At 42.9% G+C, this 16,038-nt stretch overlaps 1 protein-coding gene across 5 annotated transcripts in view; it reads left to right on the top strand.

Moving 5' to 3' along the window:
• DYNC1I1 (dynein cytoplasmic 1 intermediate chain 1) overlaps positions 1–16,038 on the top strand; it is a 198,666-nt gene that overhangs the window by 166,118 nt on the left and 16,510 nt on the right. For all 5 annotated transcript variants that reach the window (XM_061996369.1, XM_061996367.1, XM_061996368.1 and 2 more), the window contains 2 exons: positions 6,567–6,707; positions 12,926–13,051. In XM_061996369.1, the coding sequence (XP_061852353.1) occupies positions 6,567–6,707; positions 12,926–13,051 (267 nt within the window). The remainder of the gene's footprint in view (positions 1–6,566; positions 6,708–12,925; positions 13,052–16,038) is intronic.

Genomic DNA, 16,038 nt, shown 5'->3' with positions numbered 1-16,038 from the left:
AACAAGCATACATCAGCCTGGCCAGTAGGAACTGGGGAGAGAAGTGAGCTGGAAAACACCAGCCTCCTGAATGCCTCACTATAACTCAGTCTGCATATTAGCTTCTTCAGAAAATCTTTCTCAAGCCTATTTTTTAGAGTTTCAAGGCCTTACATGCCTTCTCATGTTTGTAAAGTACATAGATACCATTATCAAGCAAGATAGATATAATTAATTCATCATCTACATTAGACATCAAGTAATACACATTTGTATCAAACTTACTGAAAATAGTTCCTCAGCTAATATGCAGTGATGAAGAGGAATGCCATGCTTTCTGCTTTTTTCTTTTTCAGAAAATAAAAAGCTCTTTTTCCACTGAGTAAGTGGGAAGGCAGGGTAGAAGAGAAGAACTGAAGTCTAGCAGCACTGCCTGAATATGTCACACCTCTGCAGAGGACTAGAAACAGTTAAGGAGGATTAACTAAATCGGCAGTTTACCTGTCAGTATAGCTTCCAGGCTATCTCCATGGATCCTGAGTGCTCTGCTGCTTGATTTTCTGATGCTCCAAAAAGTTGGGTGATGTCTGACTTCTCAAGTTCTTTTAGGTTTTTTTATATGTGCAACAGTATTATGAGGTCGGTTCTCATTAAAACTGCCTGTTCCAGTCATCAAACCTTTTTTCGTTTGCTTCCTTCTTGTATGCTCACCTGTGATGCTTTGACTTTGAAGGAAACCACAAAAATGTAATCTACATGTTATCTCCAGACTTGGTCTGCTCTCGTAGCCCCTTTCCTTTCGGTCTCACCCTTGTCCCCTCCTCTGTCTGTAATAATTCCCACATGTTTATGCAAAAATATTGGACTTTCTTTTGTTATTGGCGATTAAGAGAGGCCACTGTTTCAGTCTTTCTGCAAGAACAATCATTTCTAAAAGTGAACAGTTTTCTACCTTGACTGCAACTTTTAGGATGCCAAAACCCAATCAGCACAGTAATACTGTAGTACTAAAAATGAAGCCTGTTCCCTTCCCTAAGAATGCAGTTCAAGCATGATTCAACAACCTAATAATCATCTAACAGTGAGATGACACAACACTTGCATAGGTAAGACCAGTGAAATGTCCATTGAGCCTCACATGCTCATCTGTGGTTCAGCACCTAATCTGACTGCCAGAAGGAATTTAAAAACAGGAAAATCAGTTGTTACCCATGTAACTCAATTTAGGAGACCTCAGATAGCCAGTGGCATAAGGTGTCTAAAGCTGAAGAGCATTAACAGCCCCATTTTACTTTCTCATTGCCACCCTTGAAGGTCTGGCTAGTCCTGGAAATGTTCTAGCACACTGGAGCACACTGCAAGTTTTGAGTTGTATAGTATTGGGGTCTGTGGAAAGACAATACCCTTCAGGAAGAATGCAGGCAGGCTTTGCTGAGCCATCAGAGGTGTAACCGTAACTAGCATCTCTCATTTATGTCATCTTTCAACAGTTCCTGGGATTGCCATAGCTTTTAAAAGATACCATAATCTGAACAAAGTTGACTCCCATAAGTAGAGTATTAAAGTAGGAACTATTAGAGTATCCTAAATTATTTTAAGTATTAAAAATCAGATTTGGGAGAAACATGGTAGTCCAGAGCTGACAAAATTCTCATGGAGATCAATTGGTCTGAATAAAAACCTCTTTGTCTCCATGTAAACAGAGAAAATGAAGGCTTACAAGAGCAGTGGAGTCTTACATACAACAAAGGACTTGCTCCCCACCACAAGAGGCATGCACAACTAACCCCAAACAGCTAACAGGTGGTGTCCCAGGAGGGAGACTATCAAAGGAAGCAAGGTCAAGACAAAAGTAAAGCTGATTTGAGGAGTATTTGCCTCAGTATTCCTAGTAGCTTCTAGTTTCTGTTTATATTGTCTGCATCCTTTTGAGTTGGCCTGGCTATCTGATGGGGTTAGAAAGGAAAAGATAAGCCTGGATTCAAAAAATTAGTAAGATGTCTCTCTCAAGGTGGAGAAGACTGGGCCTAGCATCTCGAGTCTATAGAAGAGTGAAAGAGCTCCAATCCTAACCAAGTGGAAGTACCATGAGCTAAGCCCTGTCCTGGTTTCTTTTTCTCTCTGCTCAGTGTGACACTTGCTTTAACAAAGACACCGGAATTTCCCTTCCCCATGTGTTACCTATGCCAGACCAAATGTCTTCCTTTTATGCCATTTTGTAGGTTTTGGGAGGTTTGCATTAATAAAGGCTATTTATACAATATTTGGCACTGTAGGGGACAAACTCAAGGAACCATAGAATGCTTTGGGTTGGAAGGGACCTTAAAAGATTATCTAGTTCCAACCTCCTGTTCCCTGCTTTCTTCAAGGGCTGGACACAAGAGCAGCCAGTCTGCACAGGACCTCAGGACTGCACTTGGCTCTGCTCCTTCCAAGTGCTCGAGAGCCAGAGCTTGAGCCCAAACAAACACAGCTTGTTCAGAAAGTTTCTATGCCAAGAACTAATGAATCTGTCCTATTTGCTGCACACCTTGAATAATCAAATTAGCTTGGATCAACTTAGAATACTGCACAACGCTCATAGCTGTTGTTGATACAGCATGAGACAGCTTATCATCTTTAAAACAGAAGACAGTGGAGTAGGAAGAAGGAAGGGGAGACAACGGAGCAGGCATTGTTAGCACACATCTGTATTGCTGACAGTACAGTCTTGGGAAGTACCTTTAGGTACAGCTGACATCCACAGAAATTGTGCCAACATGTAAAATGCTCCTTTTGTGAAACAGGCAAAGCCAATAGCTTTTTCCATGGCTTTTCAGGAGTCAGATGCTAGTTAAAACCTGCAGATATCTATATACATTTCTTTATATGAATAATTATCTACTTCATGTGTGGTGCCTCCTGGATTAAAGAAAATTCTTCTATGCAAATAAGAAGTGGGATAGATTGGTCAAATTTATATATAGGGAAAAAAAACCCTAGTGTTTATTTAGGTGAGTTTCTTATTTCATGGACAAGTGCTAGATCTTAGACAACTCCCATGTATTTAAAGTGTTTTCTATGCATTGTTCTTTTAAACACTGCCTGTATGCAAACACAGAGGATGAACAATAGATTTTGGTGACATACTTAAATAAATGAGACAAAACCACATGTCTTTGAATTGGCTATTTCACTTTTTCCACTAAATGCTTCATTCCTGACCTATTGAAATCAATGGCAAAACTCTGTCGATTCAGTAGGGCCACATTTTTACCCGAAACTCTCTTTTTTAGTAATAATTAGATTTTGCCTAAGTTTGTCTGAAGATACTGCTTTACTCTTCTGTTCTAGTGAATAACAGAGCGAGTTCACGTTTAAGAATGAAAGCTCATCAAGTTTAAATTTCAGTTGTTTGATAATAATAGCCATATGTTAGTTGTAGATTGTGTAAGTCTGAAGTTTTTGTAATCTAAAACTGCTTTAAAGTGACCTTTACATGGTTCCACATTTCAACATTTTCTACAAGTGGTTGGTATCGGTCCTTACCCATAAATCCTTACATTAAAAGGATCTGCAGGCCTAGGCCCTTGGTCAACAGGCTTAAGTAAGTAAGTCCTGCAAACATTTATGCACACACTTAACCTTACAAATCGAGTCTTCACAGTGAAATCAACTTAACTGCTCGCAGTGAGCAAAATCAGACCACGATGAAATCCCACCTTTTAAGAACAGCCACTTGCTCTATTGAAGACTGGATGCTAGGCAAGAGGGACCTCCAGCCTGACCTAGTGTAGTTGCTACTTTCTTCTCTAGTTCAACAATGCAAGACAACAGGGCCCACAGTACTAGAAACACCTTTTTTTCCACGGGAGGCTACTCAGTCTTGGAGGGCAGTGATACCTGGGGCACTATGAAGGCTGTAGCTCGGCACCACTGCCATTGTCTGGTGGGGCCATATGATTTCTCCCTGTTTTCCCAACAACACTGCAGATGATCTTGCATTTTTGGTTGGGCTGCTCACATGGCTACAGTTTCTTATTTTCTCAAAGTGTTCCACTCCCTACTCATCTCCATTCATGTGTCATTCCTTGCGTGTCTGAGATCTTTCTCAAAAGCCGTATTATTCTTCTTGTCCAGCTTTTCCCTCTGACTTCCTATCTGACTGAATATTTCCACTGTTATAGTAAAGGCAATACACACTGCATATCTGCTGTGCTTTTCATCTCAAATATCCGCACTCTGAAAGTGTTTTTATTTTGCTGCCAGGGAAACTGAGGCACACCAGCTAAATCTGTTTGCTAGAGATCATACAGCATATGAACACCAAGACAGAGACAAGAAACACATCTCCTGACCCTTCCTTCTAATGCCTTGGTGTTTAGGCATGAATTGGAAAACAAACTGGCAGTGTCACACTCAAGATCAAAACAAGTTTTGATATGGTGACTGAAATCTGCCCTGAATTGATTGATATCTTAGTAGTCTTCTTCTGTGGAATTTTGTTACTTCTCCCATGACATTAAATATTAAAGTGCTGTATGTGCAGCACATTCTCCATGAATGAGGAAAAAACCACCCACCTCACAGTTGACTAGATTTCCTTTCCCTTTGGTGTACCGTTGTGTTCAATGCCTATTTTTCCAGCATTTAGATGGTTGATGTATTTGAACCTAAATTAGAAATTTTTTAGGTGAAAATATTCAGTACCGCAGATAGATGTAGTAGCTCCATATGGCCCACTCCAAACACTGTTTCCTGGCTAACAGCTGAAGAGATTCACTTTGAAATTTTCTATTAAATACCTCTGCCTTTTTAAAAGCTTGGTCTTCATTTGGCCCTCAATTCTGCAAATGCTTTAGCACAGGCTAAACTAATTCCAGTAATACGTGTAAGTAACTCTACCAGTAGTGATAATACACTAAACAGATACATATGTTTGGAGAGCAAGACCTTGTTTAGGTAAGAAAATATCCTTGTAATTTTTTTCCTTTTCTTTTGTGAAACTCTGGCTTTGGAAAAGATATTAAAATGTTACATAAATTTGGGGTTATAAACTCCAGCTCTAATTTCATTTTATTGTCACACAAAACAAAATTCTGTTCTTAGTAAATGCACAATAAACATTAGGTCTGTTATGAAAATTTGAGACCTGATCCTGTAATAATTCAAAGTGTCTTTCAATAATAGAGGAAAAAATGACCTGTAGAAGCAGATCCCTTTGCATATTCTGTATTTTGTTCAAAGGATGAAGTTGGGTAATTAGCTCTCTGGATGCTTTTTTATAGTTTTTTCATAACAGATGTAATTAATAGAAATATTTTAAATCATTTACAATCCAGTAGCGCAGTAACAAGAGGCCTCGTGAATAGTCACAAAGATGGCAGCACAGAGACACGCATGCGCACACACAGACCCACCACGTGCTGACACCAAGCACCGTGTGGCACGGGGCAGGCAAGGACCCAGCTGTAAGCAGAGATTAAACCAGCAGCTTCATCTCTCTAGGTTAATAATGTCTACAAAAGAAAAGCGACTTAACGTTGGTTCAATTTTCGGGAAAACAGTGCAGTGCTGCCTAATGAGCCGAGGTGTTCTCGATGACGTGAAAATGAACGGGGTTGCCTTCTAGAGGGACCTGACCGAGGTAGGCTATAGATAGGCCTCCGACATTTAGAGAGGCAGCCGGTGTGTGTTTCTGCCGGAAGTCTCCGTGCGAGGCCGTCAGGGTCGCGGGCACTTCTCCGTGCCGCCCTCCGTCTGCCGGGCCGTTCGCAGGCAGCTGGCGGGGAGAGGGAGACGGAGGGAGGGACACCCTCGGAGAAGTGCCATTGTTTAGATTTCCGTCACAAGCCGTAAGAATGCTTAATTTTTCTCATCTCTGGAGTTTTCATTATAATTCAAATTTAATTTCCCATTAATTGATCGGGGATTAGCGAAGCCATTATGCAAAAATTCGACAAGCCAGATGCGATGAATAATTCATGCCGCACAATTACACGTTATTCCCGGTGTATTCCCGAACTCTCCTCCGGCCGGCTGCCCGCCGGCGGGAGGTGACGGTCTCCTCCCGGCCGCGCCGCATCGGGCCGGGCCGGGCCGGGCTGTGAGCGGGCGGGGGCCGGCGGCGGGAGCCCGGGGCCCTGAGGCGTGTGCGGGCGCTCTCCCGCTAGGTGGCAGGCGCCGCCCGCGGTGCACGGAGGCCGCCGCACAGCTCCCGGCCGCACAGCTCCCCGCCGCTCTCGCCGTCCTTACCGGGTGCGACCGCAGGCGCGGCTGGCTGAGCGGCGGTGCCTCCTGCCTGCCTGTCCGCCTACCTGGCTCCCGCCCCCGTGCCCCCACCCCCCCGTCCGCTGCAAGGGTGCCGGCCGGGCGCGGCCCCCCCGGCCCGTCACCCGCGCGTCCCACACCCCTCACGCCGGGCATCTAATTTATCCCACCGGACAGTTGTTGCCCCATTAAAGTTTAGTCCCACCCTTCGCGAGGACCTTTCATCTGGAGAAATTTTATGACACTTTGTAAATGTGCAAAGTTTTTAATTAGACTCGCCAGACAGCCCCAGGCAGCACTAGCGCCACGAAGTCTTCATGCTTCTCTCTGCTTTACAGCACAACAAGCCGCTCTACTCCTTTGAAGACAATGCCGACTATGTCTACGATGTCATGTGGTCGCCAGTGCATCCCGCGCTCTTCGCCTGCGTGGATGGGATGGGGCGCCTGGATCTGTGGAACCTGAATAACGACACCGAGGTGAGGCGGCGCGGCGGCGGCCGGTGGCGGGAAGGCGAGGGCGGGCGGTGGGGCGCCGGGCGGGACCTTAACCCTGTGAGGGCCGGCGACACGGCACTGCCGAGCAGCGCTCGCCCCCCCGCCGGGGGTCTGCGGGGGCGCCGGGCTCCCTCAGGGCTCGGGGAGCGCGGCGTCGGCCGCCGCCCGCGGCCCGGGGAGCGGCAGGGCGGGCGTGTCCCGCTGCCAGGAGCGCCGGCCGCCCCCCTTCCCCGCCCGCCAGCCTCCCTCCCTGCCCCGCGGCGGGGCTTCTGCTCTCTGCTACCTGTCGGGAGTGGGGAGGGCCCCAGCACCCCCGGCAGAAAGCCAACATAAATAAATAGACGCGGTGCCGGCTGAGGAAGGAGTCGCCCTCCCCTCTCTGTTATTTTAAGGTCCACTTTTAAACTGAGCTCATTTTGTTGTTTTTTATTTTGTCCCCCTGCCGCCCCGTTTCAGGCACACCGCTGTGCAGCAGCACTTCAAACGCCACGGTTTAGATGCCTCCTGCACTCAGGTGGTCACCTCGCACCTTGACAGCTCTGCCACAACCGCCACAGGCCTGCGGCATGGGCCAAGGAGCAGGCAGCTCCTCGCCAACCTCCCGCTTGGCAGGCGCTTTGTCTTTGGGTGGGAGACTTCGTTTCCCTTCCTCTTTATCCTCTGCTCCAAATCCTCTGGCGATTATAACTTGCAAGCCACGTACCGGTGTCCTCCCCAGTGTCAGAAACCCAATATGCCCCTGCCTCTTCTCTCACCTTCGGCCTTTCTGAGTCACTAACCTCTCCCCTCCAGGTTTTTAAGCACAGGACATCTCTCTCACATGTTGTGATTTTATAGCCTCACCTTTTTTCTCTTTAAAATTTCCTGTGAAACTTGAAGTTACAAACACAAATGAAAAATAACAAGTTTTCTTTCCATCACCTTTAACTAAATAGCAGGGACCACTGGGTAGGAAATGCATGTTTGTATTTCACTGGCAAGAAAGGATTAATCAAAGAGCTTTCCCCAAAAGCTGAGAATGGTAAATACTGCATTTTTTTAAATGTCATTTGCTAAACATGCCGGAACTCCTCTTTTTCATCCTGTTATTTCAGATTTTTTTTAAATGCTGGAGGCTTACACTATTTTTTCTTGATTTAACTTTCCACCAAAAATGGTTTTGAGAAAACCTGTCATGTCCATTGAGGTCAGCTGTAGATGGCCAGCAGTCAGTATTCAGCATGAGAATCGAAATGTTTTTCCACAACTGAAGTCTTGCATATTTTTACTTAATGCCATGTAAAATAAAGAGCAAACAGACTGTAAAAAGAAAGGTCACTTACTAACTGACAGTTTTCTTTTTTCCCAAAAAAGAGGAGGCTGAAGGGCGGGTGGCAGTATTTGCCCTCATACACCCTATTTTTTACAATATTTTCTTTTTAAGATTAGATTGATCATTAATATGCCTTTCACATAAGCCTGCTATACATTTCAGACAGAGTAAAATATGGGTGCAGTTTATGGCTTCCAGCGAGTGGTGCTTGCCATAAATAAGCATGGACAGGTAAGAGCAACCAGCACCGGGCACTGCATTGTCAAGGGGAGCAGTGAGGCCTTTTGAAGTGCTCTTAGCAGGAAGCAGCGCAGCCTTTTTAATTAGAGCACATACAGCTGGAGGATATACAGGAGGAGTCTCCTCAGAATTTATTTTGGGAAAGGAGGGCCATATCCTTCAGGTGTTCTCATTAATGCAGGCTTAAACACAGAGCATAAACCCCAGCATTTTAAGAAGAAAAAAACCCCAACCAACCCCTTTCCCCTCAATATCAGGCTGAAATCCTTCTCTGCTTGAAATCAACTGATGTTTTGCCATTTAACTCGATGAGACCATAATTTCTTTCCAAAAAATTAGTATGGACCGCTTGATCCCATTCCCATCAATAATGAGGCTGTACAGTGAAAACTGCTGATATATTTTTAGTGTGTTTACATATAAATATGTCAAAACGTCAGAAAAAAGAATTTCAAGCTCAATCCTGTTTTTCTTCTGCATGCAAGGCCACCCCTGATTTCACAAATGATTTCCATTCTGAGAGGTCAAAACCAGCTCTCACGTAAGGATCAGACTGGAATTATTTCTGTGTTGTTCGAACTTTGTATTTTTGTGAGAATTGAATTTGGGTCTCTGGAGGCAGAAATACCGTTTGATTTCCTTACTGATCACTGATAAAATTAAAAATCTATAAAAGAGAAATGGGCAGATTCTGAGTAGATGGGAGGTTTTGTTATGAGGGAGAAGCAGCAAAAGTACCACTGAAAGGCAGAACTAAGCAGTTCTGTTAAACATTGTAACGGAAACTGATTGTTGTTTGCTTTTACTCTCTCTCTACTAGCTCATAATTAGTTTATAATTTTCAAGATTTCTCTAATTGATCACAAGTCTGCACTGCTATTTGCTAAGGAAAAGCCTTTGTCAGCACTTTCACTTTTGCGATAAGAAATCTTGAAACATCTATTCTTTTAGATTATTATTACTTTTAGATAATTAGATACATGATATCAAAGTGTTTGTGAAGGCAGTAGAAAATGACAGGGATATTAATGTGTTTAACTGCTAGCTATTGATAAAAGCCTCTGTGGGAGAACTAGATATGATTGTTTTTAATGAGACCTGGATTTGTTTGATTTTGAAAGTAAGCCACATAATTATTTAGGTGTTATTTTGTAAACCAATGAAGAAAATAACCCGGTTTTAGTTACAATACGCTAGCTCCACATTTTTTAACTGTAACACAGTTTCCGCTATTGTTACTCCTAGTATTTGTTAAAAACAACTCTTCTGAGAGCTAGATGCTTTCCGATCAAAATAACTAAAATCGTTTGACTGTACCACAGACTTAGTCGATCTAATTATTGTCAAAATCTCAGTATGAAGTAACAACGGGCTTTGTGTGCCTCCTGTTGATCTGTGGATAGCAAAAATGGTTTTTGGAGTAGCAGTGAAAGTCAACATGTTTTATTTTATATTTGATAAATGAATATAAAAAACCTTAATAAGCAAAAAATCCTTTCCCACTCCTTAGTTCTTTTGCAAATGGCATATTGTTTTTATAAATCAGTGTAGTGAGGTTTGCAGATTTTTTCAGGATACCAAATGCCGATTTCTTACCCATGTGTCGATAATATTTATTTTGTGATCAAGATTGGAGCAGGTCTCTAGGATATTGATGAGTCTTACTTATCCATGAATTGACATGAAACTGACTTACAAAATTGCTAGTAGCTGCTATCTTATATCTCATTTTTTGCATGCTGTAAACTTTGAAAGTGGAAGATGATGTCTATTTCTAGAAACAGCAAATGTATTTGCAAGCACGTTTTGACACCACATAAGCAATAAAAGTGAAAAAAAAAAAGGTATATTGTTATCATGCAGGCTTTTCTGACTGAATCTTTCTTGAATTGTTACCTGTTAAAACCTCATTTTGAAATCATTAAAAATCTGACAAGCACCAACTTCAGAGAATTTATAAAGTATTTCAAATCTGATTTTAAAAATATAATTCTACCATTATAAAATAAGCTGTTATCCTTGAAATCTAAAATAAGGATGTATAATTTAACCTATCACTATTGAAATCAGACACATCTATTTTAAGGTACTATGGTTTGACTGTATTTGTATCACTGGAGAAAAGACTTTTTATTTAGATTTTTAAAGACTTTATTACCTTTTATTTTTTTAGATAGCCTTGTGGAATAGTAACAGGATTTTGCAAAATTATCGGGTTTTGGAAAAAAGCATGGGTTGTGTCTGTGACATGCATGCTGCTTATTTTCACGTGGAACACTGAAAGAATGCCATATTAACAAAAAACTCCCAGCGCTACAGTTATGTATTTCAGCCTTCTGAAAGATTTTGTGAGAATTCGGTGCCTTAAATATGCACTGTCTGTTTTTGTACATGAAACAAATATCTTTGATCTACAGTTTTCTGAGAAATGTAGCTGGTTAGTGGATTAGTCCTCTAAAATGTGGCATTTAGTTGTTGTTTGAAGAAACCCATTTCCAAATGTTACGAAATTAATTTTGGAATTAAAAATAGCTTTTTTTTCTTTTTTTCTTAAAGAAATCAGTGGTCACAGGAATAAAACTTTCTTGTTTTCTACTGTGATTTTATCGTGGATCAGTGACCCCATCTCAGATTTAGGCCACCGGCTCTCACCCACTAAGAGGTAACAGACTTAGGAGGAGATAAGAGCATGCCAGCTTGTTTGGGTAATACTGCCTTGGATCAGACGTGGACCTTGCAAAATAGGGAGATGAGTCCAGTAGCTTATTTGCATTTGAATAACTTCTTAAAGAGGGGGTAGGATGGTACCTGCTTTCCGATTGCCATTTCTACAGCTTATTTCTACATAATTCTGTAAACAAAGTCCCCTTACGTTTCCCACGTGGGTCTCAGGGTGCTACCCTGAAGCCCTTTGTGGACGTGTTGCTTTAGATTGGCGGGCTTATTGTGCTCCAGGTGCTGGTTTGGTTTTGCGTCAGGGTTGGGGAGGAAGGGAAGGAATGTGGAGTCTCCAAGAGAAGAGGAGTAAGGTGAGCAGTCCTGTTTCCCAGTCCTTGTCCTGCTGCTGGCATGGCTGCACACTTGGTGTGGCTATAATGAGGGTCTTGGGAAGCCAGCCTCTTATCGTTACTCATCTTGGGGGATACAACAAAGGTGTTAGTGCTGAGGAGATGAGATTGCCATGAGAGCTAAACATTGTTTGCTTAAAATCTGAATTTCTCCTGCATCTTTGGACCTGTGTCACAACTACAATATAAAGTTACAGCCAGAGAATCAAGATGAAGTCAGCAAAATACTGATTTAATTCACCTTCTCATTTTGTCACTGTTCAGACCAGGCTTTAATATCACCTTTTAACTGCTTTCTTCCTGCTTCTGCTGCATTGTGCTGACAATGAGGACAGAAAGAGTATGTGTCACTCCTCCAAAAGTAGCCCAGTAGCCCAGACTCTGGTTCCTGTCCAACTACCTCCTCTTGCCTGGACTGCTTTCCAATTCCACATACATTTATAGATCCCAAGACACCTCTCTGTCCTCATCTCACCATGTGACTGAAACCTGTTCCCCCCAATGGATCTTGTGGAGAGGCTATCCTGTCCATTTGCCCTGGCTTGAAAAAAAGCACTGAAGCTGAAAAGCATTAAAGCTGAAAAGTCTTGTTTGGCAGATCATCCTACCAAGCTACAGGCTCCTTGCTCAGGCAGGTTCTCCTATTAAAGGCAGCTGGGTGGAGCGTTAGGAGACTTGCAGGTTACCATCATTTGACTTATGAGGTGACCTAAATCAGCTGAGTAATCTACCTATCTGGGACAAACACCCACATAGTTCCTTCCTCCTGCAACATCTTTTGATGCTCTCATTCCAGTGCAGATTACAAATACTTCTCTCAAGATCACGTTCATTGCTTTATTCATCCCACGCATTAACCAGAAGATGTATTCTTGTGGATCACCTGTTAAGTTGGTTGACTTGGGGTGGGGAGGAGGGTTGCAAATTAGACAGCATCCAGGTGTCTTATAAGCAGAAAAAGTCTCTTGGGGAGGTAAAAGAGAATTGTGGGAATGTATTGTAGGAGTTTCTAAATGTCAGCTCAGCTGTTCTCACTACTGCTGTGTCCTTGCTCTGAAGTGATTAGCTCAGGACTTTTCTGATGTAATACCTAAGTTTCGACCTCTGCATTCAGCAGCAGAGGTGAGTATGGATTATAAGGATATATCAGCATGAATACAGGGATATGTCTGCCAGCTGTCAGGTTACCTGGGCCCGAGTCAGAGGCCAGAAGCCAGGGTAGGACTGAAACCAAGTCCTGCCCTAAGTTTGTGGTTGTAAGTCAGTGATTATTGAGAAAGAAGTAGATGTGGTTTCGCGTGTCTCTGAGGTTAAGGGGAAAAAAGCATTTCATTTGCTGCCCTTCACTGTGGAAAAGTCTTCCCTGCTCCTTCCAAGCAATCTTCCTCTTTTTAGCACATGTGATTGAAGGAACAATGAACCCTTTTTTTCTTCCCCTCTCCCTGATGCGGTTTATATGGTACTTCCAGCAATGCCAAGGAACTTATGACTCACCCAGCTAAGCAGGACGTTCAAAACTGCCCCCTGTGTTCACAGGCAGCGTGATTTTATTGTCTTTCTTGTTCCTATTGTTTCCACAGGTTCCCACAGCCAGTGTCACCATAGAAGGAGCTTCTGCCCTCAACCGTGTCCGCTGGGCCCAGGCTGGGAAGGAGGTAGCAGTCGGTGATTCAGAGGGCCGCATATGGATTTATGATGTTGGAGAGGTATTACTGTTTATTTGTTTGTTTAAAGCTCAGCTCCTGGAGAATGCCATGTCCAAGTTTGAGAAAAAGGTCATGTATCATAACACATGAGTAGGACATCTCCAAAGAATAAGCTGTATTTCTTTCAATGTAGTTCCAGCTGATTTTGGGTTGCCAACGGTGTGTTAATTGTAAACATACCTTGCAAAAGAGTTAACTAGTTAAAGTCTCTAGAGAAGGCTAGAGAAGTCTTCTCTAGAAGTCTAGTTAACTAGAGAAGTCTCTTTTGAAAGTTTTCAGTGGTTTTAATTTTACTGTTTCTATGGGTACACTTGGAAAAAGTTACAAAGAAATATAAAGAGGAAAACAGAGGTGCAAGAAGAAGCCGTGCTGTCCTGAAATTGGTCCTGAAAGGCTCCCCTTTTATGCTCCAGTATCTCTTACTTTGTGACTGGCTTAATGCTGTAGATTTTTCTCAGCATGACATGTGCAGGACATCTCTGTTCTTTTAATACTGAATGTGTCTGAATATGTGCAGAAGTACTAACAGGAGAATGAGAGGTATCATTGTGGAGGATGGTAGGTGCATGTGTGATAAAGAGTATGTTGGTGCTGAGAAATAGCAGGATGTGTGTTCTGTGTCTGAGGCTGCTCTCAATTCACTCTGTTACATCTTATAAAAAACATCTAAAATGCACTGTGTTTGGTACTGATGGAATCTATCTCTTTGTTGATGAATACGGTATAAAGTGTTCTGTCAGTGTTACAATCCCTTGGAACAGTTAAGGGTGAATCTCTGAGCAATCAGCTTTTATGTAGGGAATTTGTTTTCCATCATTATCTGTGATAGGATACTGAGATATCCATCTCTACACAGTAGGGAAACATTATAGAATACATACTGAATTATCTGTAACTCTCATAAAGTGATTTTATGGCCCATAGCAAAATTGCTTGCGCATGACTCATATTTTTGGATCGCGTTCAGTTGTGCAGGAGTTGCCTTTCCTCACAACTGTTTGCTGAAACTTCTGCCGTATTGTTAGCATAATTTCTAAATTGTCTGAGGTTACTGCGTTCAGATTTCCGCTGTGGCATTGGCAGGTCGGCCTGGTTTTATTTATTTTTCGGGTTTTGCATGACTGTTTCCAAAAGGTGTTTTTTCTGTATTCCAAGTGATGTGACAGGCTATGGAAATGCCAGCACAGTCTGATCTTGCCTAGGAGTCTAGACGGGTTGTAGAAATGTCTCTTTTTGCATATCATACACCATAGGATTGTTTGTCCCTGCAAGCTCACCCAGGAGAAAACAAATTCAGTGTTCTGTGCAGAAGTAGTAATATTTAAGTTTTTGGCCTTTCCTCTGTATAATCAGACTCCAACTTCCAAAATGAGTCATGGTGATACTTTCAGATTAAAAAGAAAGCCAGGCTCCTATTACTTGAAAAGGATAAAGAAAAGAGAGTAATTCCAGAGAATTTATTTGTGTGAGTCCAGATCAGTGTCAGGTAAAGCATTCTGCTTCAGGGGTGCTGCACACCCTGCCCATGCAGAGCCCCACCATCTCCCATGCAGCTCCATACTCATGCAGGTAAGTGGAGATCTGTCCACAGGGCTGCTGATGGGTTGTAGGCCATTGCCACCCTTCCTTCTCCTCTGTAACAAATGAAGGAACTCATTAATTTGTTGCCTGGTTCAGTTTGGTGGTATCAGTCTCTGCAGTAGTTTCTGTACCAAATTTAGGAGAGGGGGTCTGGGCTGCAACAGCTTCAGGTACTACCTGGACTGCTGTGTTGGTGGCTTTTTCTGGTTTAAAAAAGAAGCTTGCTCACATATTCTCCAGCAAAACTAAGTGACATTCAGAAATACTTTGCAGCTCCAGAGCCTGGAACTGAGGGCTTGTACAGTGAATAACAGCCTCTTCAGTCATTCACCCTCTGTGCCAGTTCATAAACAGCTCTCTGATGAGTTATTTTGTGCCTAGCTGTCCTCAGGCATGTTGCACAGCATGCATATGCACTTTCAGCAGTGTCTGGCAGAAGTACAGCAGCCTGCAAGGCTCTGTGTTTACTTCAGTGTGCAGACGCTGTCCAGTCCCTTGGCTCGGCTGGGGTCCTCCTTTGGCTGTCGTTTTTGTATGGGTTTGATTCTGGGATATGAGGAGGTGGGCTGGACAGTTTGAAAGGAGGCGGTCCTTCTCCTGCTGCTGCCAGCCAGCCAGCCATACCCCCTCCTCGCTGCCCAGTGTTAGTGCCTGTGGCAGTGCTTTCACCACCCACATTGTGGGGAGGAAGATAGATCAGCAGAGAAGTATTGACTTACCTGTTTCTTTGTTTTGCTTTCCTTGGAGTATTTTTCTCTGTCAGCTGATTCAGTGTGCGAGCAGATGAGTGAAAAGTGGCTGGGGGAAAAGGGCTGGGAGCTGGACCTTATGGCACCTGACAGCCCCTGGCTTTCATATTGGACCCAGCAGTACTGCAAAGCCTGATGTTAAGCTATGATGGCTGACCTTCAGCAGTAGCACTTGCCTGTCTCCCACAGCTTCAACTTCTGAAAAGGCCATATTGCTGGAAGAACTCACACCCTGCCCAACTGATAACTCAGGAACATCCACTTACCTGGAGGTGCATCTCTATGATTGGAGAGGATGGTTGTGATCACTCACATCAGGAAGTCAGCAGGCCACTGCAGACACTTTGAAAACACTCACCAAAAACATTAGCGTTCCACTGCACCCTTTAAAAAAACCCTTCTTTTCTCATGAATGTTCCAAATATCATGTTAGATCAACTGTAAATTCATAAACAATGGTTCCAAAAGAAAAAAAAAGATAACATTTGTATTATAATAAAGCACAGTGTCTTTGAATTTCACATTACTGTATAAGCAATTTTTCTTACCTATTTGACAGACAGAATTGACTTCATGAACTTTGATCAGAGCAGAAGACATCGGGATATATCACATCATTAAGGAAAAAATACAAGTGATAGAATTTGTACTTTGGTA

Source organism: Colius striatus, chromosome 5 (assembly GCF_028858725.1).
Source record: "Colius striatus isolate bColStr4 chromosome 5, bColStr4.1.hap1, whole genome shotgun sequence".
Taxonomy (NCBI): domain Eukaryota; kingdom Metazoa; phylum Chordata; class Aves; order Coliiformes; family Coliidae; genus Colius; species Colius striatus.
Note: the sequence above shows the minus strand (reverse complement) of the source record. Positions and strands in the feature narration are given on the sequence as shown.